Raw genomic sequence first — 17,391 nt, 5'->3', positions numbered from 1 at the left:
GAAACATAAATGAAAATTGAGCTTGATCTATTACGAGTGTACTGTTTACACTCTGTGTAGTACACATATAATTCGTGTCCGTAAAGACTTCATCTTTCACGTAAGAGTAAGTGTTGGCAACAAGATTAGTTTAGACAGGAAAACGAACTTTTCTGTTCCCTCCAATATCGTCGTTGAGATCTCAGTTTAAGCTGCTCGTAACGTATTTTTAATTTAAAAAAAATTCTTTACGCTTCCTCAATCTTCCCCGAACATATCACAAAAACTCAAATAAAGTGAAAAACCTTCCTCGAAGACAATAACATACAAAAGTCCTGTGGTATTTAAGATTTTATTTCTCATGTATTTGACCAACTAGATTTCAGTTAAGAAAATTGTTGGGCAAATGAATCTAGAACTTAAAATGTTTAAGCAGGTTGTCGTTACTTTTTTACCCTTGAATGGTAATCGTTTCGCGATAGTGTGTGTTGCTCGTTTTGTTTACAGCTTCGCGTGCAATCAAAAAAATTACTTAAAAACTTTTTCAAGTTCTAACCGTTCTTCGACCCGACAAATCCGTCCAATATTAGATTGAAACATGTACAGCAACGGCACTGTCTGTTACACGAGTCAATGTATGCGTATCATGTACAAGTGTGACAGGTACGAAATCGCTAACAATGTTTATATGCAGCAGTGGATTTTGTGGGTTGGAAATATGTGGTATCTGAGTAATGGAATGTAGAGTTTCTGAGCTAATTTCGATTATTGTGATGTTTAATGCAAAATCTTTTACTTCGACAGTTTTGCTAATTGCAAAAGGTCTCGTGGCACATTGCTTATTTTTGTCATTGTCGTCGATAACCGATATGTTTCATCTATTCCAACAATTAAAAATGATTCGACTGTTTAATCAAAATCGTGTTTCGATGCACCGCTGCGCTGTTACATTCGAACGTTAGTAGTAAATACGAAATGGATCAGAAATTCGATTAATTTTAAGAGTTCAGCTAAACACGAAAATTACAACTGTGTACTCCAGTTGTACCGTATTCGCTGGCTGCTTATATAACCACTCTTTTTATGGCTCAGATGTGCAAAAAAGAAACGAATTAAATTTAATAATAAAAAAGTTTTCAATTTTCCAGCTCACAGCACATCACAGAAAGAGTTCTGTGTGTCACTCAAGTAAATCTACACGATGTGTAACACGATAAATAAAATTGAAAAATGCACCATACCCTGATACATTTATCATAAAATAATCGTTTGTGACCAGAAATAATGTATTGTATTCTTGGGATATAATACACACGTAGGTAGGTAGGTACACGGAACACAATATTCTTTTTCTATACATCACTTGTATGTACCACTGGAAGCAGTGCAAATAACGATGTTGACAACGTATTCGAAATTGTATTATAAATTAAGAGCATTTAGACACATCACATATAGGCGTTTTATGTATCAGATAAATATATTTCGTTGCTCACCGGATGCGAATGAGTACATGGTGTAATGAAATATATGTCCACTCCTGTCGTAGTTCAGTGTTACGGAACTTTGAATTTAACGAGACTCAATCAATAATAAAGTTTTAGTTGTGTGTACATCGCAAAAGGGAAAACTTATTATCGAAAAGAATTTCTCCAGTTTTGATTTGCATACAGCGATACAGCCTTTACCTTTACCACATAGTAGAATGCGATTTGCTAACTTAAAAGAACTGACGAGATTAAAATGAAATTCTGTGAAAAAAATTTCATAATAAAATTCTCTAGAAATGCGAGTTAGGTGTTATCAACGCACCAGCGTTTGCGGACTTACACTTATAAAAACCAGTTCATACAACTATGATACGTTTCATGATACTGTCGAAAATAGTTGATTTGGACTCACGGCATCCTGGATACCTGCTGCACCAATAACTGTTCCGTTTCCTATTACTTTTTACATTTTTGTGTGAAGCGGTTGCAACGAATTTGGACCAATGGATGTATGTTTTGAACTCAGGGCACCGATCATAATATGAAAAGTCTCCATTTCGTGTGATTGTTGGGCATTCGGTCAAAATAAATTCGGAATCTACGATGAATTTATGTGATGTTGAACGAAGTGTACATTCCCGTCGCTGTATCCATACGTTTGGCAATGTTACAGGAACTCTTCTCTGTTATTTTTCGGTGAACATTCCATGTTGTCGCAAATAGGAACTCAGCAAGGCGATCCATTGGGTCCTTTATTGTTTGCTTTAACTATTCATCGATTAATTCAGCGTCTGCAAAGCGAATTAAATGTATGGTACCTCGATGACGGCAGTGTGTGCGATGAACCCGAAATAGTGTATCATGATTTGGAATGTGTGATCAACGAGGCAGAGAAGATTGGTCTCAAAATTAATCCATCGAAATGCGAGCTATTCTTCTGTTCGGGCTCAGTTGACGAAGAAACGTATATAAAGTTCAATGCAATCTGTCCTGGAATCAGGGTTGTATCTAAGGAAGATTTAAGTCTGCTTGGTGCACCACTTTTCGAAGAAGGTTTCAAGAAATTTGCAGAAAAAGTTTTGTGCAAAGTGAAGGTAATGTTCGAGCGTTTGAAATTTTTAAATTCGCATACGTCATTATTCCTTCTCCGAAACTGTTTTGCAATCCCAAAATTGATGTATTTAATCAGAACGTCTCCAGCGTGGAAATTTGAAGATTTTCTTGCAGCATTTGACGATGAAATTAAAGATCTTTTGGAAGTAATACTGAATGTAGATTTGAATCACAAGCAGTGGACGCAAGCGACTTTACCCATTAACGAAGGTGGTCTTGGAATAAGAAGACTTCAAGACATTTCTTTACCTGCTTTCCTTGGTTCGTCATTTGGTGTTGGAGGTCACGTCTCTCAAATTCTAAATTCTCAAGACGTGCCTTTCATTGCTAATTTTGATGAAGCTTCGGAGAAATGGAAAAGTTTAAATGTTGAAGAGCCATCTTTGAAGACTTCGCAAAAAGCTTGGGACATGATCAATACAAAACGAATTATCAAGAAAGAACTGGTTTTTACATCGAAGCTTGATCTGGCTCGTTTTAAGGCACTACAGTGTAAAGAATCAAATGCTTGGCTTCATGCAATTCCTTCTTCAAACATTGGAACTTTTATGGACAGTAATTCTATAAGAATTTGTATTGGTTTACGACTAGGTTGTGATATATGTTTGGTACACACGTGTCTGTGCGGATCTGTAGTATCCGCAAGAGGTCTGCATGGATTGAGTTGCCAAAAAAGTGCAGGCAGATATCTACGTCATATAGAATTGAATGAAATCATAAGTCGAGCACTTATGTCCCTTCATATTCCAAACCACCTGGAACCAAAAGGATTATCAAGAAATGACGGAAAGAAACCTGATGGAGTAACTTTGACGCCATGGTCTAAAGGAAAACCTTTGGTCTGGGACGCGACTTGCGTAGACACGTTTGCTGATTCATACTTGTCGAAAACATCTAAAAAAGCTGGCGAACTCACAGATTTTGCAGCGCTTGAAAAACACAAACATTATTCAGATTTGACTTCATCTTATAATTATATTCTTTTAGCATTTGCAGTAGAAACTATGGGTCCTTGGAGTACAGAATCAAAAAATTTCATCAACACTATTGGTTCGAAGTTGCAGGAATTAACTGGTGACAAGAAATCAAAATTTTATCTAAAACAAAGAATCTCGTTGGCATTCAACGCTTCAATGCTAGTTGCGTAATGGGAACAATTCCTGCGGCGAAACCTTTGGAAGAAATTTTTTATTTATAATGTAATCTGAAAAGATCCAAGTTTTTACAGGTTGGGATGAAGGCTTAGCCTGACCACCTTTTCTTGGTATATGCAAATTTCTTAAATAAATACACCCTGGAGTTAAAAAAAAAAAATTATAATTGGACACCATACATAAATAAATGGATTACATTTAATTACTGCGATCATTGGATTGTCTGCCAATGTTCGTTGTCGTATTAAGTGATTCAATGCGTTCAGCATCTAAAACCGCTCCTGTATTCATATAGATATCAGATGCATCTTGTTCCAGGTTATGTAGTGATAAAGGTGTATTACGGCTACGAATTTCTCCTTCGCCAATATTTGTATTCATAGTAACGGATCCAGCATTTCTAGCTCTTACCGCCGGTCCATCATTGGCGTATATACGTCTACGCGCTGTTTGCCTAAAATATAATTTTGATTTATAATTGTGTTTGTCGACACGAGACGATCTTATTATCTAATTAAAGCTTCAGTTTTTCAATCCATTAACTCCAAATTTAATCTTATTTCTGTTTGATTCTCATTATTTAATCTACTTTTAATAAATTAATTTTGGTAGATAGCGGGGAATCAGTGAGTCAAAATTAATAAGTGTTAATACATCGTTATTGATATTGTGGTTTCATTAAACTTTCAATTGCCTAGAACTTTCTGTTTCTTTTGTTTGTGAATACTTGTAATCCACTATACCACTGCTTCTATCATTAACACTAGTATGTCGGACGCCAAAAGGCTCCAAATTTTGATACATAGATGTGTGTGCACTTGCATGAGTGTTGTGTGTTTGAGAATTCAAGAAAGCATAATTTGTGTCTTGACGGAAGCATGCAACACGTTTCTGCTACCATCAGACTGCAAATATTTTCTAGTTTTATGCTAGGAGCAGTACTATGGACCCACAAATTACTATCACTAAATCCACGAATTACTATTTCGTTAACTATGAAAACTTTACATGTCAGATTGTGGTGGTGGTAGTTGTTCTCTCGCTGCAAACAGCCATCCAAATACATTAACCAAACTTAGTTGAAGCCAATTGAATAATCGGTTCATTATTGATTGTTGAGGTTGTTGTGCTGTTGTTTTAATTTGTTCTTTCGAAATATTTGTTCCAATCGCCATTTCACTTATAAAAATTCTTACTATTACAAGCTTTTTCGATTGACTCACAAACTACGTGTATATACTGTTGAAATTCTGAAGAATTAAACCAGCAGTTTTAGAAAATATATTTATAAGACACCGAGGAAAGCGACTGCTTGAATGTTATCTTTAAAAAAAAAAGCTTAAGAGACTTAGATAAAATGGTGATAGCCAGTTTTGACTAGAGAATAGTTTGAAAGGAAAAATGAATTCAATTTTGCGTTTTTCGTCTAGTTACAAATTTTGAATATTTATACGTCATGAAGGTGAATGGTGTAAAGAACATTTTGAATTCAGCAAGTTACATGAGTTTACACTTTTTAAATTTTACTTACCAAAAAAATCCAATTCCCGCACCTCTCAACTTTTTTATTTTAGAAAATCTTTTATGGCATCTATTTTTTTGTCAGCAAATTTATTCTTTTAGTAGCAAAATTATGTATTTCATCAGCAAATTTATTCTTTTTTTCTGCAAATTTATTTTTTTTAGCAGCAAATTTAATCTTTTTTATCAGCAAATTTAGTGTTTTGTATCAGCAAAATTAGTCTTATTTTCAGCAAACTTATTAGTACTCGAACAGCATCTTTATTGCTTTCTGAGCAGCAATATTACTGACTTTTAGCAGCAAAAATAATTCTTTTGCAGCAAATCCCTGGCAGCAAATTTATTACTTTGTAGTCAGCAAATTTATTGTTTTGTAATATGCACTTTTAATGCCTTCGAACAGCAAAATTAATACCTCGAAGTTATTGCTTTTTGTCAGCAAATTTATTAGTGTTTCAATTGCAAATTTATTTTTTTATAAGTAGGAAAATTAATATCTTCAATCAGCATATGTCCCGCAGTAGGACATATAAAATTATATCACTAACACCACTAACACGAAAACGTCAACTCAACAAGCGACGAAAAGTAGAACTTTCCGTTGCCTTTATTAAGCATTTATCCCTCGATTTGAATGGGGCTTCGTAATTTCGCTATGCGTAATTTCTAGGATGCACACCTTTCATAATAATTTCACTTTAACTAAGTTTACGGATCGCTCGGCGTGTTAAACGCTCTTTATGGGCAATGAATTACACAGACTAATTATTAGACGATGCGAGAGAAAAAAAAAATTAACTCCTAAGTTACCGACACCGTTCCGGCGCCCGACTCGCATTGCGGCCCTCCGCTTCGCTCCGGGGCAATGGGCCGGATCGCTCGGCGTGTTAAAACGCTTTTTAAGTGCAATGAAAATTGGTATCCATTTCGTAAAAAGAAATGAATTGTCCGTGTAGTGTCAATAACTATTTACGTTGACGTAAGACGTGAAACAGTAATTTCTGCAGCTAGTTGCGAAAAGTGGTAGTTTGTGTCACTAGATGTAATGTTATCAAACGTGCGAAGCGAGCGAAGCATGTGACAAAAACTACCACTTTCACAACGTGTTGCATACAACGTTTTCTGCAACCAGCTGTGAAAAATGAACTTTTGAAAATTGTTACACTGCGATTATATATCTCAATAGCCGAATGGTTAGAGGTGTTGCTCGATAAGCATTGGGTTTTGGTGTCCATTTCACCACTAGTGACGAAAAGAATATATGAAAATCCATTTCACCAAAAATAGATAAAAAATAGCTAAAATAAACAATTAATTTTGCTTATGACAAGAAATAAATCTGCTGACAAAAGTAGAATAAATTTGCTGTTGCAAATCAATAGAATTGCTGTTAAAAAATAGCTAAACTAAACAATTAATTTTGCTGATGACGAATAAATAAATTTGTTGACAAAAGTATTAACTTTGCTGATAGAAATAAATAAATTTGCTGCTAAAAAATAGCTAAAAAAATATTTAATTTTGCAGATTGCAAAAAAATAAATGTGCTGACAAAATAAGATTAAATTTGCTGCTTCAAAAAAATAAATTTGCAGACGAAGAATTAAATTTGGTCACAATAGCAATAAATTTGCTGAACTAAAAGAATAAATTTGCTGATAAAAAAAAATAATTTTGCTGCAAAAAAAGAATAATTTTGCTGACAAAAAAAGATTTCCCAATCTTTTATTAACTGATAATTTGGCAATATCAGTGCTTAATAAGATAACAAAAAAATATTCGTTCGGCAAAGTATGTTATATACCCTATAAGTGTTGAATCATCATCAGTAATTTGTCCACAATACACGAGTAAAGCCAAATTAATTATCCAATTTTCTTAGTATATAACATGCGAACCCCGTCAAAATGTCAGTTCAAAAAATTTATACTGGTGCTGGAAATGTGTTCGAAGTTGGACATGTCGGAACAATTACCACCACAACCATAACTAACATTTTCCACAGGTAAATTTTTCTAACCTCTAACACATCAAATTGTTTAGTACGGGTCAATGATTTAATTAATATTTCCAGTACTGAGAAGCGCGGTCCAATATATTTCAATGTTTGTAGTCCCGAACCCCCATTTATTGGAAGGACAAGAGAACTGAAGCTTTTGGACGAAGCAATACAGCGTAATGTCAATTCTACCGCAAGCATTGAATCGCATATAACCGTTGTGTCTGGCCTGGGAGGTATTGGCAAAACGCAATTAGTGCGCGAGCATGTGACTCAAAATAAGTCCAAGTATGACAACAATGTCATATGGATCAATGGCGATCGAGAAGAATCCATTGTGGATACATTCAAACTGTTAGCCAATGACATTTTAACTATTCCAATTGTTGGAGCAAATGGAACTGAGAAAAATATTCTGTCTATCGTCCGAGATGTGTACGATTGTTTTTGTGGTGAGAATATCTTAGTTGTCTATGACAATGTCGAGAGTATGGAGAGTGTCGGAAAGTTTTTACTGTTTGGAGCAAATACTCGACCCTATTTCTTGATTACGTCAAGATCTCGGTATTGGCATTGGGGAATTGCAGCTATACATTTAAGTGAGTGGCAGCCGAATGAAGCGATTGACTTTGTTTCGGCTATAATAGATAATGCCCGTGAAAACGCCGAAGATGTTAGGCTTCTCGCAGATGATCTACAATACTTCCCATTAGCTTTGAGACAAGCAACGTCATACATTTTTCATAGGGAAGACACAATCGGTAACTATCGTACCAAGTATGAAAAACAAAAGAAACAACTTCTCGACTCGAAATTGTTTCAAAATTCTGTTAGCGGGTACGCAGAAACAACATTTACAACATGGAACATTACAATGACGAGCATAGCACAAGACACCGACTTTGGATCATTAGCAATCAAGATCCTAAACACAATTGCCTACTTCCATGCGGACAACATAAGTCGTGCATCACTTATCCATCTCACCGATGAAGTAAAAGAATCAACAGGTCGTAACCTCGGAAAATATTTTATTCGACTGTTGGTTTCAGAAGTGTTTAGCCTACCTACCGTATCTCAAAATGGAAGGAAGAAATCATCACCCGTTAACAAAGAAGAGCTTTTGGAATCAGCCGTAGGGCTGCTCATAAAATATTCAATGATTACCAGCCAACAGAGCCAAACTATATTGAGCATACATCGAGTAGTGCAAGATGTAATTAAGGTATCGTTGAAAATGAAAGATGAGGAGAAGAAAGTCTTACGAAATGCACTTCTACTTATAGAAAAGCTTATGAAGCGCGTTCAGCATACGACCCATGCCATGTCAGTATTCGAACATTCAATGGAATATCCCGAACTAGCGCGGGAGTTTTGTGAACTACCGAATACAATTTTAATGAATTTGATAACCAATTCATTGAAAGAAGACGCTCCCATTTTCGTCAATCGATTTGTGGAAAGGTTTGAAACGATTTTAGGACTCAACCATCCCATTTTAGAGAAAATCGCTTTTCAGTTACGATACGTGAACGCGTACAATTTCAGTCGCTCCCTCTCAATTAATGAGACCGGATACAAAATGTATGAAGATTTGTATAAAATGAGAGCGGTAGAACTTGGCCATCAAGACGTTGATACAATGATGGTAAAATTCGAAATCGGACAAATTTTTCTCCGAATGGAGAAAGGGCATGAAGCATTTTCAATATTGGAAGAAGTTAAACAGCAAATGGAACTTTCATTGGGTTCCGCACATCCAGAGACTATTGCTTCTGAAGAGATTATTGCAGTTTCATACAAGCAGACTGGATTGTATGCCGAAGCATTGCAAGACAAGAGAAATATACGGAGGCGTTAGAAGTGTTTCGGAAAGTTTGTAATAACAAAGCTGAATTGGACGAAGTTCATGAGACCCGATTTCGAGCTATGGAAAATATGGCCCATGCTTACAATAAATTAGGGAATTATGACGAAGCCACAGAAATTTACAAAGATGTTCTCGAAAACAAAACTCGTGCACTTGGCCAAAGTCACCCAGACACTCTATCAACGTTGACAGATTTTGGAGTACTTTTGTTAGATCAATGGAAGATAGAGGAGTCCATAGAAATTTTCCAGAAAATTTGCACCAATTCTTCCGAACTACAAAAGGATAGTGAAGTTACACTCATAGCTATGAAGAACATGGGACTCGCATTTGCCCGAATCGGAGACTATGGTCAGGCCGAGAAAGTATACAACGATATTCTTTTAAAACGGATAAGAACTCTTGGAGAAAGTCACCCTGACTATTTGGTTGCATTGAATGACATTGGAGAACTGTTTTTAACTCAGGAACGATTTGATGATGCCCTCGCCATTTTTGAAAAGATTTATAAAAATCGATCGGTCTTGGGCGAAGAAAGTAAGATTATTGGTGTCGGCATGAACAACATCGCATACGTCCATAGGATGTTAGGAAATAACGACAAGGCGTTAGAGTTGTACAAACAATCTCATTTGCATAGAGCTCGAACACTCGGAGAAAACCATCCGGTTACCATAGAAGTATTACTTGAACTTGCGGCGGTACTAGAAACGATGGACCAACTCACTGACGCCTTACTTATTTATGAAACTGTCAATGATAAGTTAACGGAATTGGGAGAAGAGAATTTGATTGTTAGAGTGGCTTTAAGACAAATTGGTCTTGCCTATGGGAGATCTGGAAAATACGCAGAAGGATTGCAGATACTAAAACAAATTCAAGCAAAAAGCATAAATCTCGGAGAGTGTCATCCAGCTACTCTGTGTGCTCTCATTGACATTGGACTTCTGCAAATTGATCAGAACAATTACATCGAAGCCTTGGAAACGTTTTACGATGTGTATGGAAAAGCAATGAAAATATCGCAAAATAATGAATTTGTCGTTATTGCTATAAGACGATTGGTGCAGAGCCATCTGGCATTGGGAAATTACATACAATCATGAAAACTCTATCGTATCAGCCATGCAAGAAACATGGTGATACTTGAAGGAAACCATTTAGAGAACGTTTGTGAATTCATTGGTACAGCAGTTAGGCTAGCTGAACGAGGCGATCACTATGAAGCCTTTTTGATCTTCATGGACATCTATGTACATCGGGTGTCGTTAGATATAGCAGATAAAGGTTCAATTATCGATGGTGTCAGGAAGAATTTATCTATTTCATATGATTACCTACGGTCTGTTCAATTCATTCAGAAACATTTGATGTAAACTTTTTCTGTGATTAAAATTTATTTTACTCAGTCTCGCTTGTCATATCTTTGGTGGAATGGTAACGTAACAACATGGTATACTTGACCTACTTCACTAATTATCCCTCCGAGGAGAAATTAAATTTCAGAAAATAGAGGTAAAACATTGTAGAATTCAACTGAACTAAGGCTCGCTCGGATCGGGTGGATCTGTTCACTTCAGGTTGACCCTATGAAGACATGGTCATATGCTTCTACTATTTCAACAATTTCAATAAATTCTGCTCAAACAAGTCGATTCTGTTTCTAGCAATTCAACCCGAGATTCCAGTTGTTCCAAATGTTTCAGTTGACTGATTATGCTACAAAGATCTGTATAATTAAACCAACAATGTTGTGCATTTAAAAATACTTTCCTCAATCGACCTAACTTTGCCCATGGAATACTATTTAAGTCGTGCAGCAATAGAGGGCCGGGGATGTACCATCGTTAAACATTGAACAGTAATTTTTAGCAACCGTTGAAGTTTTGGACTTAGGTGCAGTTGGCTGGTACCTTCATTTCTATTTTAATTTTAAAACTTTTCAACGTGACATCACCACAATACTTTGCCACCCAATCCACAACATCCTGATCCTCTAGGTCTATCGAAACTTTCGTAAGGTGTGAACCGAAATTCTTAAAAATTCGCACGACATTCGCAGGCGTCGAATGTTGAATGGTAAACACTAAGCTAAGCTTGAACATAATTTTCGAATGAATTACAGTTGACGTCAGCGAAATTTAGACATGAATTTGCTTCAGCTTTCCCAAAACTGCTTATTTTTGTTTTATCACTACCACGCGCGAGTGTGTAATTATTGCACGAAGAATAAGTTTAAATGAAAATCATCTGAAGCAAATTCATGTATAAATTTCGAACGGCAAAAAAGTCAAATTCAGTCCACGTACAGACCTATTACTTCATTTGATCGAAGATTTTCAGAGATTTATTTCATAAATCTTTTACTTTATTTGTTTTGAACACGTCTTTTGCTATATAAGACGTCATGGGTCAGAGTTTGTGGTTAATTATTGCTGTCGTTGTCGATAACAGATGACAGCCGTCTGTAACAGGTTAACGAAAAAATAAAATCTCTTTCCGTGTAGAGCCGAGAGTTTAGCCTAGAACAATACAAACAACGCAAAAAAAAAGCGACAAACAAAAAGGATTTCGTGCGCGATAGATGGTATATTCACTTTAATTGGTTCGCAGGCAATAATTTAATCATAAGCTCCGTCCCGTTTGATAATTATTTTCTTCTTGTTCAGGAGTTTTAACAGGAATCACAGTGTGTATATTATTGGCAAAGTGAAACCTACGCATACCTTTTTCAAATGTTACCGGCAATATGCCCCAGGTGAAAATCGCTGCAGTAATTAATATTTTCTCGAAAAGTTTTCATTTAATTTTTCGATATTTTTTGTTTGAAAGAAACGTTCCTAAAAATTCCACTCTTTACTGTTTTACTTCTTATCCGTTTCTTATATTTTCATATTTCTTTTGGATAGACGAGAGACTCGTCAAGAAATACGGTGGCTAGTCAAAAGTAAAACAGAAATTCATGGAAAAAATTTGGATTAACCAGAAGAATTTGTACTTGTTTCCGGCGGTTCTGTGGGGCCTGACGGGCAACCGATTTCTAGTGGCTGTCACACCTGGTATGGTCTATCAGACGATCAAGATTTTAAGATTTTAGAATTTCCTTTGTTCAACAACATCTACACCAACATCTACAACATCTACCACAATGTAAATTTTATTTCACTTTATAGTGGTAATGCCAGTCACGATTATAGTGATATAAATAGAGAATTCTTATCACATTGAAGAATCTTCAAGAGTAAACCAACATTTTAATTTTAGAAAAAGTTTGAATGAAACTTTAAAGCTTAGCGGTAACCACTAAAGTTGCATTATATCTTCATCGCAGTATAATGGTGTTATATATGTTGACTGCATAATCTATCGCATAAAGTTATATAGCTGACATGGCGCTTACATACAAAAAAGGAAGAAATATACATTAAACCATTGGTTAGATTTATGTGTTTTCTATCGAATTTTATTGAGGAATTTGGTTTTATACTTTTAAACGTTGGCAATCTCTTTATTAAGTTGAAGAAAAACCGTATAGCCATTGCACAAAGTCTTTAAAAAGCTTCACGATTTTTTTTTCTTCTTCTGTCTTTTGCACACAACAAAGATTTTTCTCGTTGCGTTTTTTCCTACTTTCATTCCACATAATGTTGTTCATTTTCAAGTGCCTTGGCTAAATTCCAAAAACATGTTGAAACACAAGCTTATGTTCTGGATCACATATATTCGTCGTTTTTTCTTCTCCAGCTTGAAGCCCCCACATCCATACATATAACGTGTTTATATTTTTGCTATTGTTCCCATTGTTTGAGATTTCGAAGTTGAGTAAAAAAAAAAGTTTATTTTCTTGTTAGAAATGGAATAATTTGCGAACAGAAATCTTTTTAGATGTAACAAAAGTAGAAGCACGAAATATGTTTTAAATACAAGAAACATGTAATCCGTTTCTGTGTAATGCCACCCATAACCCGGGACCGTATAATCATATTTCCTCCGATAAATTTATGTATAAATATCTTATTTGGAGATTAAGTTTCGGAAAATAACAGCATAAATTTCGAAGATTATTGTCTTATCTTGTTGAACAAATGAAATTTTGTTGGAAAAACTTTTTTTTTGCATAATCATTATGATGATCAAACATTTCCCTCTATTTTACCTAACAATTTACCGCATATCGTTAACAAAGAAAAACTTTTTACCGACCCATTGTGTGTGTAATGTATAACGATGGCCACAAAGTCGTGTAATGGCTAAATGCCGAATGCAGCAACACAAAAAATTGTCTTGCGATAAAAGTTCTTTTTGTTCGGATGGTGAACAAGACACCGTACCACTGAACTCCAGTGTGGTTTTATCACAGATAGTTATATACAATGCAATTGTGCAATGCACAATGTGCATATAGTACTCGTATTCGATGCTATATCATTTTTATTAACTTTTCGCAGATTGTTTTAGAAAATACCCACAGTGATGATGGTAGTGCATACACAGTTGCACACTGGTTTCTGAATTCTCTATAAATATCAGGCCATTTGAAAATTGTACAATTAAACAGAATCTCTCATGCTGTTTTATACTAAAAATGAATTAAAAAGACAACCACTTTCATTGTTTCTATATATTAAGTGAGCGCCACGGAGAATTTGATAAATAATTTGAAAATTTAAACTTAATTTTTTATGGTTGAACGGATAATTATTCACTTTTTTCTATAAAGTTTGTTTTAATGGCACCATCGAGCGCAGAATTCAAACGACCGACACGAGAAAAAGTTTTCAGATTTAAGAAACTGGAAAATTGTGGGAAAAAGTCAAACATTTTCTTTTGTAAAACTGAAACGATCTAAGTAATTGAATATAATGAATTCAGCAGAAACGTTTCACTTGTATCCTCGCTTGTATCTCTTTCAGAAATTTTTGCAGACTTTACGCAACTAACTTCACAGTATCGTTTTTATATAACGAATCTGATACATTTGACAGCGGCAACCGAGTTCGTGTGTCTTTTAAATAGAGTGTTATGATGAAAGAGAAAGAATAGTAGGTTACAGTGCATGCTGCGAAAATGATTCATTACATGGGGGAACAATTTTGAGATACGAGCAACTCACAAGTGTGTGTTTAAGGGCCAAGGTTTGAAAACTGTTATTTTGACAAGGGTAGAGTTTGCATATCCGAGCCGAAGGCGAGGTATGTAACTACCCGCGTCAAAATAACAGTTTTCAAACCAAGGCGCTTAACACACACGCGTGAGTTGCGAGTTTCAAAATTGTTTCCCCAAGTAATGAATCATGGCAGCAGCTTGCACTGTATTCTATTTTATTGCTTGTCCAAGCGAAAATTGATTCTTACATATCAATTCCTTAACGCAGTAACAACGAATCTAGTATACCACCAAACCCTCCGAAATTGGCTCACACGTCTACGAAGAAAAAAATCCCGAAAACAACACTAATGTTATGTTGGTATTGTTACAGCAGTAATCTCAATACACGTCACAACGGTCACAACAGTCGGCTTGTCACTGAATTGTTTTTCCGTTTCAGGATAATGCATTAATTTTGTTGTTTTCGTTATTTAGAATAAAAATTTTGCAGTGAAGTGAAGTGAATAATGTCTAACATAAGCAAAGTGTTTAGTGTTCTCGAATATAAGTGAAAAATACGCAACTAAAAGTGTTTGCCATGTGTTCATTACAAACATTGAATTTATTGCTGGAGCAAAAAATGGCTGACACTTTCAGTTTTGTGATTTTCTTTTCGAAATAATTCAAATGCTTTTGCGACATTCAACTCACGCCACTGGAAAATTTGTGTTCAAAAACACAAAACATCAATAATTATTTTCTTTTTTTCTGTTGGAAGGCATTAAATATTTCAGATGACGCATTCTCCTTCATCTGGCTGCACCCCGCGAAAACTCGTTTTACGTGAATGACTGTGCACCCCGCGAAAATAGAGATTCCTTGACGATAGTGTCACACAAATATCCCTCATGTAATCGACCATTTTTGCAGGGGCCAAATTGATATATAAGAATCAATTTTCGCTTGGGGCAAGCAATAAATATCTTTACAAAGTACCCCAAGGTAACTTATAATAAACTGGTCATCGGTCCTCTCGCTCTCAACGTAACATGTTGAAAGAGAAAGCAATATTTTGACAAGTACCCCAAGGCAAGTTATAATTAACTAGTCTTCGGTTCTCTCGCTCTGATCATAACAGTCTATAGGTTGTCATATCACATTTCATTCACAAAGATGCGACTATTTGCATCTCTTTCTGTCACATTTTAAACAATATCTTGTATCATTTTCACACGAGTGACACACTTTATAATTGATCTGACCTTTGAAGTAATGAAAATGAACTGATGGTACAGTTTGCATACCTATTTTACCTATTTTACTTTAAGAGTGAGATAGAGGGTTTCCACCCGTGAGGAAAAAGCCTCATTACTTCACTAGTAAAGTAAAACATAGCTAACGCCGACCCGTACGAAACACCTATTCGTATCAAAAGCCTTTAATGTGAAACTCTTCATTTCTCTTACTTCATTTTCTTCTCTGCTGAAAAACTCCTTTAAAATCACTTACATTATCCACTCTTTGCCTTGTTATCATATACAACTAAATTGCCGGAGGCAATATAGACAGCCCCGTACGAATTCAAATTTCATAAATTCCTATTTAAACAGCTATATTTACCTATATTTCACTGTAAATAAACATTTCACAGAGGAATATGCTATTATATAGCTTTATATGCCTGTATATAGCTCAATATAGCTGTATATAGGTATATATAGATGTCCGTATATGGAATCCCTGAAACCCCACACACATAACAAATTATTTCCATGTTAACAGAAACTCTCTAAGTATCATTTTTCCCAAGATATTTCTATTTTACTAAAATCCAATATGGCCGCCGGCAGCCATTTTGTTAGGAGACCGGAAATAGTACCGACGCTTTACATTCGTTAATACCTTTCAAACAAAAAAAATTCATGAAATTCGGTCAAAATTTACTCGAGATATTGTCAAAATACACCACGTTCACTGTACTTCCGAGTAGCCAGATAAGAGCTCACTCCAAGAGACCTAGCTCACGCTCCGGAGAACATATTTTCATAAATTTTTTTTTCCCTGATTGGTACGGTCAATACCTATCTAATAAAGCTAAAACAGACGAAATATGTTCAAATGTGGCCGACCTACAAGCAAAAACTGCTTGCCGCCCTGTACCTGTTCCACACCAAGGGGTCTAACTCACGAGTCGGTCATCCGATTTCCATAAACTTTTTTTTTGTCGATCGGTATTGTAAATACCTTTTATTTGACGTATCATTTACAAGTTTAACGTTTAAATGTCCGGAGATATCTTCGAAAAACCGTAAAGCACTTATTGGGCCACAGCTCGGGAGTGGTCGATCCAAAATCACTCATCTTCGAACTTAGCCTGTCTTTTGACATTACCAAACGGGAAAAAAAAGAATTTTCAAAATCGGATGCGTTTTACTCAAGTTATCGTGCAGACAGACAGACGGACAGACGGACATTTTTTTTTCGCGGATTTGGCATCTCTAGACAACCACAATAGGTTTCCCCTTACTCAGGGAGTCCAATTCGACGTGTTACAAACGTATGCGTAAACCTATAAGACCCCAGTACTTCGTACGGGTCTAAAGACTAATGTCAACTTCAGAGATAATTTTTGTATTTAAATACAAAGTCACCATTCGCACTTGAGTGTCAATAGTGTAATTCACACTATTCGCACTCAACATTTAACTTTTTAAGAGCACACATAAGTCCGCTCGAGTTCTGATAGTGTCAATTGTACTATAATGCTACAATATAGTGTCAATAGTGCCCACCATTTATGGTACATTACTGCTATAAGGCTGTGAATAAGAGACAATTAAACAATTATAGAATTATAGCACGATCACCTGTCGAACAATATAAAAAATGGAAATGATAAATAATTAATCTGTAGGTCACAAAAATGTCAAGTCGAATAATCTGTTCTCCGCAGAACGTGTGTTTGTAGATTAGACTTTTCAGGCTGTTTATACAAGAGAAACTGAAATTATTTTAATATTTATGCATACTACTATTTGAGGGGTTAGTGCTTCAGGGAAACGGTGTCAAATATGTACTACAGTTGATTCGACTCCGGTTCCATGGCTTCATGTTTTATATAACATCGCTCCTCCCCCAACTAAGACGACATGCTGCGGCACATAATGAGTGGGATAA

At 35.6% G+C, this 17,391-nt stretch overlaps 2 protein-coding genes across 3 annotated transcripts; one reads left to right on the top strand and one right to left on the bottom strand.

Annotated features, from left to right (window-relative positions):
• Positions 1-3,923: 3,923 nt before the first annotated feature.
• Positions 3,924-4,946, bottom strand: LOC119079569. Its single transcript, XM_037187549.1, has 2 exons — positions 4,745-4,946; positions 3,924-4,190 (listed from the first exon to the last, which is right to left on the bottom strand). Exons 1-2 carry the CDS (start codon positions 4,909-4,911, stop codon positions 3,935-3,937), a joined length of 423 nt encoding a protein of 140 aa, XP_037043444.1. The 5' UTR covers positions 4,912-4,946; the 3' UTR covers positions 3,924-3,934.
• A 2,116-nt stretch (positions 4,947-7,062) lies between these two features.
• Positions 7,063-9,117, top strand: LOC119079566. 2 transcript variants are annotated; one of them, XM_037187544.1, is made up of 3 exons: positions 7,063-7,262; positions 7,332-8,017; positions 8,091-8,181. In XM_037187544.1, the coding sequence occupies exons 1-3, from the start codon at positions 7,165-7,167 to the stop codon at positions 8,132-8,134; spliced, it is 828 nt and encodes a 275-aa protein (XP_037043439.1). In that variant the 5' UTR covers positions 7,063-7,164; the 3' UTR covers positions 8,135-8,181. The 2 variants fall into 2 exon arrangements, with proteins under 2 accessions (XP_037043439.1, XP_037043438.1); XM_037187543.1 differs by having other exon boundaries at positions 7,332-9,117.
• Positions 9,118-17,391: the final 8,274 nt, after the last annotated feature.

This window comes from Bradysia coprophila, unplaced genomic scaffold (assembly GCF_014529535.1).
Source record: "Bradysia coprophila strain Holo2 unplaced genomic scaffold, BU_Bcop_v1 contig_324, whole genome shotgun sequence".
NCBI lineage: Eukaryota > Metazoa > Arthropoda > Insecta > Diptera > Sciaridae > Bradysia > Bradysia coprophila.
This window is presented reverse-complemented; position numbering and strand designations above follow the sequence as displayed.